Source organism: Ascaphus truei, chromosome 2, assembly GCF_040206685.1.
Source record: "Ascaphus truei isolate aAscTru1 chromosome 2, aAscTru1.hap1, whole genome shotgun sequence".
Classification (NCBI taxonomy): Eukaryota; Metazoa; Chordata; class Amphibia; order Anura; family Ascaphidae; genus Ascaphus; species Ascaphus truei.
In genome coordinates, this window is record NC_134484.1 from 178,699,406 (window position 1) to 178,712,857 (window position 13,452).

The following is a 13,452-nucleotide window of genomic DNA, read 5'->3' on the forward strand; positions in this document are numbered from 1 at the left end:
GAACGTTCATTTTAGTAGACTCAAATCTGCCTAAAGGAAGAATCTACAAGGAATTAAATGAAATTAAGTTCGTGCAGCAAAAATACAGAAGATAAGTATTCATGTAAATGTTTTAACGACCACTCATCAGTGTATAGGCAATAAATGTATAAGAAAAAGATTAGTTTCTTTGAGGCTACAAGTAGAAAGTTAGACCAAAGTAATGCAGTTGATGTGGTCTACTTAGATGTTGTAAAGGCTTTTGCTATAGTGCCACACAAGTGGTTAGTGTACAAAATAAAGCAAATCTGGGGGTAAAAAAAAAAAAAACAACAAGTTGAAGGACAGACAGTTGTCATAACTGGAAACTTTCCAGATTGGGATAAAGTTGCAAGTGGAGTACCCCTAGGTTCAGTACTGGGGTCCCTGCTTGTTCCTTGTTTATTAATGAGTGAAGTAGACAAAGAGGAAGGTCTACATCTTTGCAGGTTGCACTAAATTGTGTAAGGTATTAGAATCAGAGCAGGATGTTATTTCTCACAGGAAGAACTTCAATAGACTGGAAACCTGGGCAGGTAAATTGCATATGGGGTTTAATACAGATAGATGTAAGGTTATGCATTTGGGAAGCAAGAAAAACCATGCTACATTCAAGACAAAATTAGATCAATCCTTAATGGAAAAAATGATTTAGGAGCACTTTTAGACAGCAGGCTTAGCAAGTATGATCAATGTCAGGCTGTAGCAGCAAAGGATAGGCGAGATTACCTTGCACAAAATTGGGTATAGGTTGCAGACCACATCGTTTTGCCACTGATTAAATCCTTACTAAGGCCTCGTTCAGGGTTACTGCTTGCTGGCGGAGACGCGCTTCCGCTCGGCACTGAGCCCCTACAGCCGCAATGAGAGCGGCTTTAGTAGGGGCTCGCCTACACTTCCGCGCGCTTGCAGAAGCGGAAGTCTTAGGAAAATGTTCCATTTTCCCGCTTGACGGAGCGCAGGGCCGGTCACGTGAGCGGTTCGCCCAATGAGGGCGAACCAACTCTGTGACATCACTGGCCCGCCCCCGACATGCCCCCAGACGGCACGCTGTCTAAGGCCAGGGAAAGCACCCGCTTTCCCTGAACCTCAGCGCGCCTCCGCACGCCAGCAAGAAGCTTGGCCGAGGCCTAAGACAGCATCTTACTTTATGGAGTGGTGCCACACAACTGTACTCCACAGTCAAGACAATATGACAGGGGTGCACAAAGTGGGAAGCACAAGATTTTTGGGGGGGAGGCACTCTTAGAGGCCCCACGCTTCCCCCGAATTTAAAATAAATGCCGGAGATCCCGTGAGGCCTCTAACTTTTACTTGGCTTCCAGCGATGCATCTCCATGGCAACGTGAGGTCACACGACCCCGCATACTCATTTGACGCCGGAGCAGTGCAGCGAGGCACGAGCCGGAGGGGAGACAGGGGGGGGCGCATGTAGGAGACGTTGCGCACCCCTGCAATAGGAAACACGGAAAAAAAAAGTGCTGGAGGTTACCCATCAAATTATAAAGGAGATGGAAGGTCTTTAGCTTGTGAGGAAAGGCTATCCAAATTATGATTGCTTACATTAGAAAAGGTGTCGGAGCATGATGACAATGTACCAATATATTCAAGGTCAATACAAGGAACCTTTCATCCCAAGGACAGTACAAATGACAGCGTTATCCCTCGAGGTTAACAGAGATTTTACCAGCAGAGAACGCAAGTTCTTTATGGTAAGGCCAGTCAAAAAAGCCCTTTACAATCCATGGCAGTGTAGACATCTTTAAGAAAGAAGGTTAGACATGTTTAGAAAGGAAAGATACACAAGGATATATCAATTAAGTTAGTTAAAAATAGGAAGGGTGTGGAGCCAGGGAGAAATCAGATTCCCGTCACTGGAATTTATCTTTCCATTAGGAGACATAAAATCGGCAAATATGTTTCAATGGGGTTTTTAGTTTGCTTCCCTCAATAAAACTATAACATTTAGGGTATCTAGTTACATTTAAGGAGGTTTCACTCTATGAGCATATGGGTTTTTTTTATTTTGTTTTGTTTTTTTTACACCTCATGCATTATGTAACTACAACATTGGCAGAAGAGGATATCCAGAAACAGCAAGTAATCTACTGGGCAGAGGTATACTGTAAATCTCTGAAATGCTCACTGAAGTTATTACACTGCTTTATAGATTTTGCTTTTCCTTCAAGCGTGCATATTGCATTTTTAACACTTGCAATATCCTCTACTGCCACCATGTGGCCATCTGCAGCAATAAATAATGGGAGCGGCACCATCAACTGCAAGACAACATTCTCAGCATGGTTTCGATTTTGCAAATAATGACATTTCCATTTTTCTGGGAAACACAGATAGCCATGTTTTAGGCCTGGGCCATGGTGCCTTCGCCCGTGAAGTCACCCGCGTGAAGCGGGTGCTTTCTCTGTCCATGGGGTGTGTTCCTAGGGGCGTTGCGGAGCTGGTTCGCTCTCATTGGGCGAACCGCTCCCGTGACCTGCGTGTCGCGCCCCAAAAAAATATCTGTTTCAACTGATTTCTTGCCTAACGCGCGCCCCCTCCTGCCTCCGCGGTCTATGGGCGCGTTCAATGCCTTAAGGCAATCTGATCGCGCCCCCGCGTGTCTCCCACACCATGGACGGTACTATCCAATGTAGCTAGCCATCTTTTTTTTTTATTATAAATAATTGAACAAATTAGCTTTCTTAACCAAATGTGCTAAAGGAGATGACAAATTATAGATTTCTTGGAGGGCTCTGAATGGGGAAGTGTTTGCAAATTAAGTGTTTTATTTAACCCTTATCCCACCTGGTTTTTACAAGAGAGCCAACAAAAAGGTAAGTGGAGGAAGAGAGCGAGAGTATTGGCCTGAGAAAATGCTGGATAATCAATGACATCATACAGTGGTGTAGGTGACATGTATTAGCTTCTGCATGTTCAGGTACCGAAAACCCTGCCCCCTTTTAGGCATAATAAATAATGCCAAAGCCCCAAAAATGTTACCGCATGTTTCATATGAATATATAATAATCCCTAACCACAGCTCCTGCGGTGACCCTGCTTCCCTGCGTCGGAGAAAGTGCGCTCCATTCACATGAATAGAAATAATCTCCTCTCCGACATGGGGAAAGCAGCTTCACAACACATGGAATGAAGCCACAGACACACACAAGAGGTCCCGCAGAGCGGAGCCTCGGCCCTCCGAGATATGGCTTCCTAAAGCAGTTCCTTTTGAAATGGGCTACCAAGGAACAATATAGGCCAGCTGCAGTCTGGCGTGCACTGGAAAGACATTGCAGCTTCCGTTTGGGTGACCCTGCAGTCACCTTTTATTTTCCCTTTCACGTACTGCCAGAGGTTTAAAAAGTATCTCGGAGCATGGAGCGTCGCCGCCGTGCAGGTCCTGGGGGATTCCTTGGTTCACAAACAATACCATTGTGTGCAGGAGGCAATTCTTTAAAAAGGAGCCCAGCCACAAATCTACTGCATTTCATATGCAGTTTGGAACACGATCCTCAGCATTAATCGGAAGAGAATACATCGGTGACTAGTAATAATGCTGATGCAAGTCACTTGCCCAATGACCTAGCACTGGCCGCTGAGCCCAGCTCACTAGCGTCAGAGACTTATTACCAGGCCATTCCTTAATTATGCTTCCATGTTGATCTAATGAGCATGGGGAAAAAAACAAACAAAAAACAAAGCAGTGACCGTGTTTAAATCAAAACAAGAAAGCATTACAGGCGTTAACACTACACTGTATATCCAACCCTGTGTACAACAGGCATGGGGTTAGCCAGGCTTTTAGCATACTAACGATACAAGTAGTAATGAACAGTGACCAGTAATATGCACAGAATGCATTTCAAACGCAGCGTGTTGTGGCCAGGGGCGTAGCTATAGCCCGGGGCTCATGCTCTTGGGGGGCCCGCTCAGGGTCGCCGGCAAGGGGAAGAGCCGGACATTTGGCCCAGCAGTCTAGCCGACAACCACAGAAGTCAGGGCTCCCTTCCTCCTCCGGGATCCTCAGCAGCAACTTGCCAGCTGGATCGGGAGCTGAGCTGTGGGGAGGGGGGGGGGGAAATCGCAGAGAGCAGGCAGCAGAGGCGGAACTGAGGCAGAGAGCTGCAGAGCACTGCCCGCCCCTGCTCTCCATGACATCAGGGGGAGGAGTTACTATGTGCTGCTGTGGGAAGTCATGCTGTGTGTTTGTGTGTAAATTTGTCAGCGTGCAGTGCGCCAGTCAGCGTGCAGTGCGCCAGTCAGCGTGCAGTGCGCCAGTCAGCGTGCAGTGCGCCAGTCAGCGTGCAGTGCGCCAGTCAGCGTGCAGTGCGCCAGTCAGCGTGCAGTGCGCCAGTCAGCGTGCAGTGCGCCAGTCAGCGTGCTGCGCGTGCGCCTCAGTGTTTGAGGTAACACGTGAATCTTTCTAATAGAGCATTTTTTAAATAGTTTGCGTCATTCTTTACACAATTGTCTATAGTTAACTGTATTAAAAGAAATTACTGTGAAGTATTCTGCATGTACACCAGTGTATTTCAACCACTTGTGTGTGGGGGGGGGGGAGGTTATTGTAGTGTGCGTGTAGGTGGTTATTCTAATGTGTATGGTGGGGGTGGGGGGGGGAAGGTGTACTATATTGTAGAGGGGGAATTGTATGTGTGGCCAGGGGGTAGAGGGGAGGATTGAGGGAGCTGGATTGAGTGTGGAAGGGGTTATTGAGTGATAGCCGAGGGGGTGGAGGGGAGTGTGAGAGGAAAAAGGGGGTAGTGAGGGAGGGGGTGTAAGAGGGGGAAGAGAAATACATGAGGAGAGGGGTGAATAGAGCAGAGTGAGATGGTGTAAAAGTAGGGGGGAAGGGGGCTCGCAGGGCCGCCAACACACTGGGGGGGGACCGATGGAAACTCCTGAATTTACGGAATATGTTCACTCACCGATTGTGGCGTTTCCATGTAGGCCTAGTTACCTGCCAGCAATTTCAGGATAAGACACCAAAAACATAAGCCTCCTCCACCACCCTGCTGTATGTTCAAGCGCACAAATACATTGTTACTTCAGGTGCCGGCTCCTTACCTGTTATGTTGTAGCCATAAGCAGCCAACTGGCCAGCCATGTATTCTCCATCAGAGTTGTTATGCGAGCAGCCCCAAGTGCGAATCCAGACCTTCTGAGTGCCTGGGATTGTGCTGCAGAATGATGCAAACATATCATTACACTATGCATGTTATATACACATATACATACTAACAATGCACAATCACAACGCGTTACTTGGTACATTAGCGCTGTACCCTCAATATGTAGCAGAAACTAAAAAAACAAACAAATAAATAATTATTCTAATATAAAATGGCCTACGCTTTTACGGCAAATCTCCACATGTATACATATACACTCACTGAGGGGGGGGGGGGGGGCGTGAAGCACACCTCAGGGAAAGGGCCTTTCCCCCCCTGGCGGAAGCCTCCTTTGTTGGGTAGGATATAAAATAGTAATGTGAAGGGGATGAGTGGGAGAATAGATCAAAATAAAAATTACACAGACTGGTTTCACCTTTTAAGATCTATAGAATCCTTCGGAAATGTAAAATGACTTCTCTTAAACCACAACACCTTTATTTTGCCAGGAAAATTTACTTTTTTTCTACATAAGGCTACGGCAGCCGTCGCGATTCCTGCACTCTGGTGCAGGAGACCAGGGGGCGACCGGGGGTGTGTGGCGGAGGCGTGGTCGTGAGCGGTTCGCCCTCATTGGCTGAACCGCTCAGTCGCGCCTACTATGGGCATCCGCGACGGACTGCATGTAATCGCCAGTACTATCAGCGCAGTAAATGTGGAGACAACAAAAAACAAACAAAGATGCCCAAAGCTACTTCCAATGTGACAAAAACACACAGTGCAATACCTATATATTCTCTTGAAAAAGGGTCATTTAGTTCAACTCTTTGGCCAAAGAGTCTTAAGCCTGCTGCCACTTTCAAGGCATGACTGTTAGCAGGTCCCAACATTCACCTGGGTTAAAATTCTTATTTACCTCTATAATTAGGGGAAGAATAATCACATTGGATCTGTCGTAACCAAGCAAAATGAAACTGACCTGCCAACTTGGAAAGTGGGGAGGGGCTGGTATATATTAGGAGAATATATAGGTTATTGCACTGTGTATTTTTGTCACATTGGCATCTTTCTTTGTTTTTGTTGTATACATTTAGCCACGCCCACTAGCACTCCTTTTGACACATATACATATATTTTATATTATGTGGTAAAGTGTGGGGTTTCTCAGAGCTTGTTGGTATCTATGTGTTTATTAACTATGTGCAGCTGGTCTCAGCTGTTTTTGGGAGGTTGGTGGCCCCTCACCCCCAAGGTTTAAGCTCGCCCCTCCCCACTTTCCAAGCTGGCAGGTCAGTTTCATTTTGCTGGGTTACAACAGATCCAATGTTGATCATTCTTCCTGTAATTAAACAGGTAAATAATAATTTTAACTCAGGGAGTGTTAGGATCTGCTAACGGTCATGCCTTGAAGTAGCAGCAGGCTTAAGACGCTTTGGCCAAAGAGTTGAACTAAATGACCCCTTTTCAAGAGCATATATAGGTATTACACTGCATTTTTGTCACATTGGAAATAGCTTTGGGCATCTTTGTTTGTTTGTTGTGTACACACACACACACACACACACACACACACACACACACACACACACGTTTGGAGTTTCTCAGAGCTTGTTGGGTATGTGTAAATATGTGGAGATTTGCATAAGCAGGTCTGCTATTACCAAATTTGGTCTCAGGGAACCATCTAGTGGTGAATTTGCAGAAGTTTATTTTGAACGAATGCACTGTCAGGCACATATTAAAGCTCAATGAGAAGAAAGGTCTAGGTTTATGGGACTTCTCACACCCACTGAGGCATACTGTATATACACAGCTATTACATCAGCAGGACCACAGTTACTCAATCTTTGGCTTTATTTTAACTGAGCATTTATTTATTTTTCTTTTCATGGACCGGTCAGTTAATTGAAAGACAAAAGTAGGTAGGTCAAGCAGTGAGTGGGTCCCACCAGACCTCAAAAGTCCCCGTCAGGTATCTCTGCTTCAGCACGGGTGGCTTAGTCAAAGACTGTGCTAAAGCAGGAATATTCTTAAAACCTGGCCTGTTGGTGGGGAGGGGGGTACTTGAGGACTGAAGTTGAGAACCACTGGGTTAGACTAACATAAATCACAAAGTGGCTCTTGAATAATTTGGGGAATATGTGACCGGCAATGACCAGAAGAATATGGAACTTATTTACAGTAGCATGACACATTAGATGGTCCTTTCCCCTGAACAAGTAAAAATAAATGTTGTCCATGTTCTTTATGAAATGTAACGGCATTTGATCGGTCTTTTCAAATGGCATGCATTTTGCTTTTTATTTTTTACACTATAGCAGTGTAAAATAGTATTTAAGCTCACCATGTTCACTGCAAATTTGAAGTTAACACAATATCATGTCCCCAATGACTTCCCTTAAAAGCTCATGGGGTTGGGGGGGGAAGAGGGCTCCACAGATTGCAAAATATAGACAATTTAGGAAAGACTAAAATTAAAGAACACTTTCCAGCAATACTTCACTATGATCCAAACATATAGCATTCCACAAAACAAAAAATTAGAAGGAATGCAGCGACCACTCCGGAAACGATGCAAGTTCCAGTGTCAGAATGTAGTCAGCCTGTCACATTCTGCCATGTACCCAACTGAAGCAAGTAGAACTAGTGCGATAAAGAAAGCGAATGTTACAGGAGTCTCACATCACTCTCTTGGGTACCCCTACAAGCCACCAATTTACCTTCTCCTTTTCCCATAAAGCCTAATAAATGTTAATGCGCTTCCATCCCTGCATAAAAACGGTCATCTACCCTCACTACTAAATTAATGTGGCTGGGAAGAACCAGTAACTATTTTCCCCAGTGGGAGGCACATATTGGTTGAATTTGCTACAGACTGGTTTCTGTGCACGTACTGTTTTGAAGAAAGCTTTTGTGGGAGACAGTCTGCAGATCTATGGCCCAGCTGTAATAAATTGCATGGATTGTTTTTTTTTTTTTTATTTATTTAAGAAAGATGTACTGTTTATAGCCTTGGACTGGAATAAACCCTGCAGAGGCATCTCCTGATTATAAAACCAGATTTGCTTATAAAACACTCATCAAATCCCCTAGCTCAAGAGTGGGAAGCAAGGAGTAATATTTCAGAACATCCAGCTCCGTTTTATTATCACATCCTTAAAACATAAATAAACAGCCCAGATCTTTGTACTTCATGTTAAAGGCTGCTAGTGCAGATCTGCACTGCACGGCTAGCCGGTAACGAGGTAGAGTCCTAAAGGAAGGTTCCAATCATTAAGCAGTACCATTTATTTATAGCTTGTTACGTGCTGCCATCTGAATGGTGTTTAGTCCCCCCCGAAGGTCCATAATGATCCAATTAAACATATAATGGCGCAGCAAAACAAAACATAACACCGTAATTAGAGACGCATTAAAATCGCTTTGAGAATTTAGGTTGGAAAGCCCAACTAAAAAAAGTTAAATATTACATGACAAAACTTTTGGCATACCGAAAAAGCTTTTTGCCCAGATCGTAGAATGCTACAGTAGTTTTCTATGAATATATTTATTTTCGCTCGTGTCTCGTTCGCCACGTGTTAGAAATCGCACTTCATCACAAGCCTGTGTCGACCACTTTAAAGGACAAGGTAGATGCCATCGACAATTAGATTCTTTGTCCCTTCCCCCTCTGATCCTACCTAAACCTCCTCCTTCCACTCTCCTCTCCTGTTAATTGGAAGTTTCCAAGTCGCTTAATTGACTCACCTTATCTGAACTCCTCATGTCTTAGTCCCCATTCTCACCGTATTTTCAATTCATCCCTGTCCTCTAGCACTTTTCCCCCCTCCTTTAAGCATGTGGTGGTCACACCTATTCTCAAACACACCCTACATGCCTTACTAACTGCCCCCGTTTCCCTCCTGCCTCCAAACTGCCAGAAAGTCTCGTGTACTCCCGTATAATCAACTTTTTAAATACCAATGCTCCCCTGGACCTCTACAATTTGGTTATCCAACAGCTCACTCAGACTGTGCTCACTAAAGTAACCAATGATCTAAATGAAACCTAATCCCAAAGTAATTTTCCATTCTATGATGTCTCTGTTGCCTTGGATACAGTCGATCACTCTCATGGTCTCAACTTCCCTGGCATCCGCAACAAAGCTCTACCCTGGTTCTCCTCATACCTCCATCGCACATATGACCTCTGGGCACTGTTCTGAGACCTCGCCTTTACTCCCTCTTCACACCATCACTTGGTGAACTCGGCTCTTTTGGCCCTAGATATTGTATCGCTATGCAGATGTTACACATCTATAAAAACACACAAAAGGTTCCCAGCACTTGGAGAAAGTAAAAAGACAAAAAATGTTGCGCAAAAACATTTTCACCCAGTTCATGAGAAAGTAACAGCCTATTATACTGAAGATCAGTAATACAGCCACACAGGTTTATGGTATCAGTGCAAAGTACAACATAAAGAGCAGAACAGTGAATAATAAAAACCAACACTACTCCAAAAATGTCAGGATAATGATACTTATCTGTAGGCAGAATGGCGGAAAACTGGAAAGCAGAAGAAAAAGAAATAAAATAAAAAAGGTGAGAGAAGGGGGATAATGCACACAGGGGGATGAGAAAGTTATCTAAAGCGGGGGAGAAGTGCACAAAACAAGGGGGGGGGGGAGAAACAGAACCACCAAATAAAAAAGGGAGGGGTTTCAGGGTGAAAACCCCTCCCAGGCCCATTCCCACAGGACAAGTGCCTGTGGTACTTCCCTAGGAATACCTCACATGTATTATTGTTCTCCAAATATTTTTTTTTTTTAAAAGGCGATCATTAACTCGCTCTAATGACTAACTCTACTGACTAAACTGACACAGACTTCTGCAGGAGACCTTTCTGTGCCCAACTTGTAGAAGAGTTTCTGTTTCTTATTGATTGTGCTCCCAATATGGAAAAAGGGCAAAGAAGAAAGAAATACAAATTCTCTCACCATACCCCATCCAAAACGGAACAGAGGGAGGGGGCAGGGGGAGAATTCTAGCTACCATAGGGGACGAAGGAGAAATATCTGCAGGAACATTTCTCTACTTCCCCCTTCGTCCCCATGGTGGTCAGCACTGAGAGGGATTTACCAAATCAGTTCATATAGCGACGGAGTTACTAAATTATGGTTTATAAGACCTTACTAAATGAGACGGTTACAGTGGCCACGCCTACCCCGGAGGCATTTAAAGTAAATGCCGGGGATCATGTGAGGCCTCTGTAACCTCACTTACCTTACCTTCCAGCGACGTGTCATGGCAACCTGACGTCACATGACCCATTTGACGCCGGGGGGGGGGGGGGTAAGAGGAAGGGCGGCGCACAAGAAGAAAACTTTGCGCACCTCTGATACAGCTGATGAGTTGTCCCAAAGAGTTCAAGGGATGGTTTTTTTTCAGAAGTTTCAAAAAGCATAGGGTCTCATGGAAGATGGCTTTTAGCTCTAGAACATTGCCTTGATCTTCCTCCTGAGGTGACCACTGCCCTTGGGCATAGAGATGCTCCAGAACTGCTTCCCATTCAAATGCACTGGTTTCGGTGGTTAGGATTTGCCAGACTGGTAGAGCCAAGGTTCCAGCCTTTTCAGAGATTGCTTTGATTCGGTCAAAGGAAGGATGTTCTTGCTTTGACAAATTCTGATCTTTTGATGGCCTTTTGTTCTATTTGGCAAAGAAACTGGTTTGTAACTCTGGCATACAGAACTACTTCTGATGCAGCACCGAATGTTCTCGCAAGGGGCAGATATTCTCTCGCCGCAAGAATCAAAATCACCAGAAAATGCCGGATCGCATTCCAGATCTTTTCAAAAAAAATTCTGGCAGCAGAAAAACTCCCCCTTTATGGCATTTAAAGAGACTCCTAGAAATATGATTGCTTGAGATTGTATAAAATAAAAACGTTCTTTTGATTAATAACCCAGCTGTGCTTGCCCAATACTTGGGTATGCACCTCCGCCTCTTTGCTTGGTCTTGATAGGCCAATCATTGTAAAATGAGGATGTCTTATTTATTTTATTTATTTATTTAAAACGCACGTGGGGCTGTGGCAGTTCCAAAAGCCAACAGAGTGAATTGGAAATGGGATCCGTCGACGCAGAAACGGAAGAACATTTATTGTGGCTTTGTGAATGGGAACATGAAGTTGTGCATCTGCTAGGTCGATGGATGTGATGAAATCTAGTCTATTGAGACCATGACAGATGAGTGACTCAATCTTTAACTTTTGGATATATGGTAAAATGGTTCACCATCTTGAGATCTTTGGTCAAAATCGAAAGGATCCCCATGTTTTGGGTACTAAAAATACGTTGGAATAAACCCCCTTTTCTGTGGAGGTTTTGGAACTGGGATAAATCGCCGCCTTGCTGATGGTGAAAGCCTCTGGAGGAGTCCTCTGTAGTCGTGGAATCTTCTGGTGGGTGGATTCCATAACGAGGTTTCTTTTCACCATCGTTTGCTTTTTTCACTCTCCTGTGAGCTCATTCAATAAACACCCTTCAGTTTTTTCTGGAGTTGCCTGTGACTTTTTTTAATTCAGGATTTCTTTTGATTGCTGTGCTGCTTTGCTCCATTCACCATCATTTGCTTCTACTCATCAGGACTGCACGCAGTGGAACACTAGCTATTACTGGACTACAGGATATCCCCAAGGGCAGGTAATGGGCAATAGCCCTTATATTACTACCTTTGACCCCAACAGTGGGGATGTTTATGTATTAAGAGGGGTTGTGCATTTCTGATCACGTGCGGTAGTCTAGCAGACTGACCGCTAGGTCTGTATTTGCCCCCCGCTATATACACATTTATGGACCTTTATACCCTATGGATGAATTACAGTGCTCCTATTTTTGATCTTTCAAAGACTGTGATGATATATTAATAGTGCACACACTGATATTGAGCACCATTCTCTACACAATTCCACATCTAACCATGGAAGATAACCGATGCCTGGGTAAGGCAAGTGGTCATTTGCACCCACTGCTCCTTAAACCAGGATAGTCGGCCACCCACCTGATCTCAGGAGGGGCCCTGCTGAACATTAGGCCTTCAAACACAAAGCTTGCTTGGATCCCACGCGAGCAAGAAATCAGGGTGTCTGAGGACCTTGACAATTCTGATTGGAGATCTGCCTAAAAAAATGGCCTTCGTGGTCTGTAAGCTTTAGCTTCGTGATAGGATCTGGTAAGATGAAAGCTCTTCCCGTTAAGAGTACACTTCTTGTGGAAGTGACAAACTTCTGGCTTTAGAGAGTTTGTCCACTATAGTGTCCAGCTTATCGCCAAATAAAGATAATCCTCAAAGTGGAAGAGTGATCAATTTGTTTCTTGATCAAGTGTCTGCTTACCAAGCTTTTTAGCGAGATGGCACATCTAGGCATTACTCACAAGGATGAAGCTCGATGTCATTCTGATCATACCAAACGAGATGGCAGAGATTAGATACAGCTGCAACCCCTTTTATTCTCCAACATCTCCAAAAAAAAAAATCGGGATTTTTCCCCCGAATGCCACGCATTTCACTGCACTTCACCACGTTCATGCCGCATTCTGACCGCATTTATACCGCATTCATGTTGCATTCACACCCGCGGTTGATGCGTTTATTGATAATGGTTCGGATTTAATTGGTTGCAATTCTTCGCGTATCCACCAGATATTCATGAATTGTAATGCGCATGCGCTTCAGTAATGTGTCGACTTGCAGGTGTTTAAAAGAATACCACAGTGGTCCATTGTAAATTGGCCTTGGGACTGAAGAAGTTACAATAATGCATCAATTTAGGCTTTTCATATTAAAAAAAGACAAGCACAGTTTCTGGTCTGGTTATTGTCCTGAGAGTCCCGACATGAGTGCACAACTGCAGTCCGTGTTCCAAAAACCCGACAGAACGTACGCTTATTTAATATGGGCTGCAATTAATGCAACAGATAAGATGGCAACAGTTGTTCAAATTTATCAGTATTTTATCGAAAACTATGACTTTTACAAATTTACACCAGATGCTCATGTGTGGAAGCGTGCAACAAGGAAAAAGTTATGTATCGATCCGTGTTTTTTCGTATTGATCCCGATGTTATTGGAGGGTATTGGGGTGTATCACCGGGTTTTTCGCCGTATCTATGATCATGGAGACTGCAAAAGGCGAAAGGTCGTGTTAAAACCAACTAAGAAACGTCAGTCGCTGGCAAGCAATGCGACAGCGACAGCTTCCAATAACGGTCCGACCGGTCAGTGTAAACCTGGTGACGGCAACCCTTGCTGTCTGTCCCCGCCCGGATACCTGCAGCCTG

General features: G+C 44.4%; 1 protein-coding gene across 2 annotated transcripts in view; it reads right to left on the bottom strand.

Moving 5' to 3' along the window:
* CDKAL1 (CDKAL1 threonylcarbamoyladenosine tRNA methylthiotransferase) overlaps nt 1-13,452 on the bottom strand; it is an 869,422-nt gene that overhangs the window by 821,653 nt on the left and 34,317 nt on the right. For both annotated transcript variants that reach the window (XM_075585602.1, XM_075585601.1), the window contains one exon: nt 5,086-5,198. In XM_075585602.1, coding sequence (XP_075441717.1) covers nt 5,086-5,198 — 113 coding nt within the window. The remainder of the gene's footprint in view (nt 1-5,085; nt 5,199-13,452) is intronic.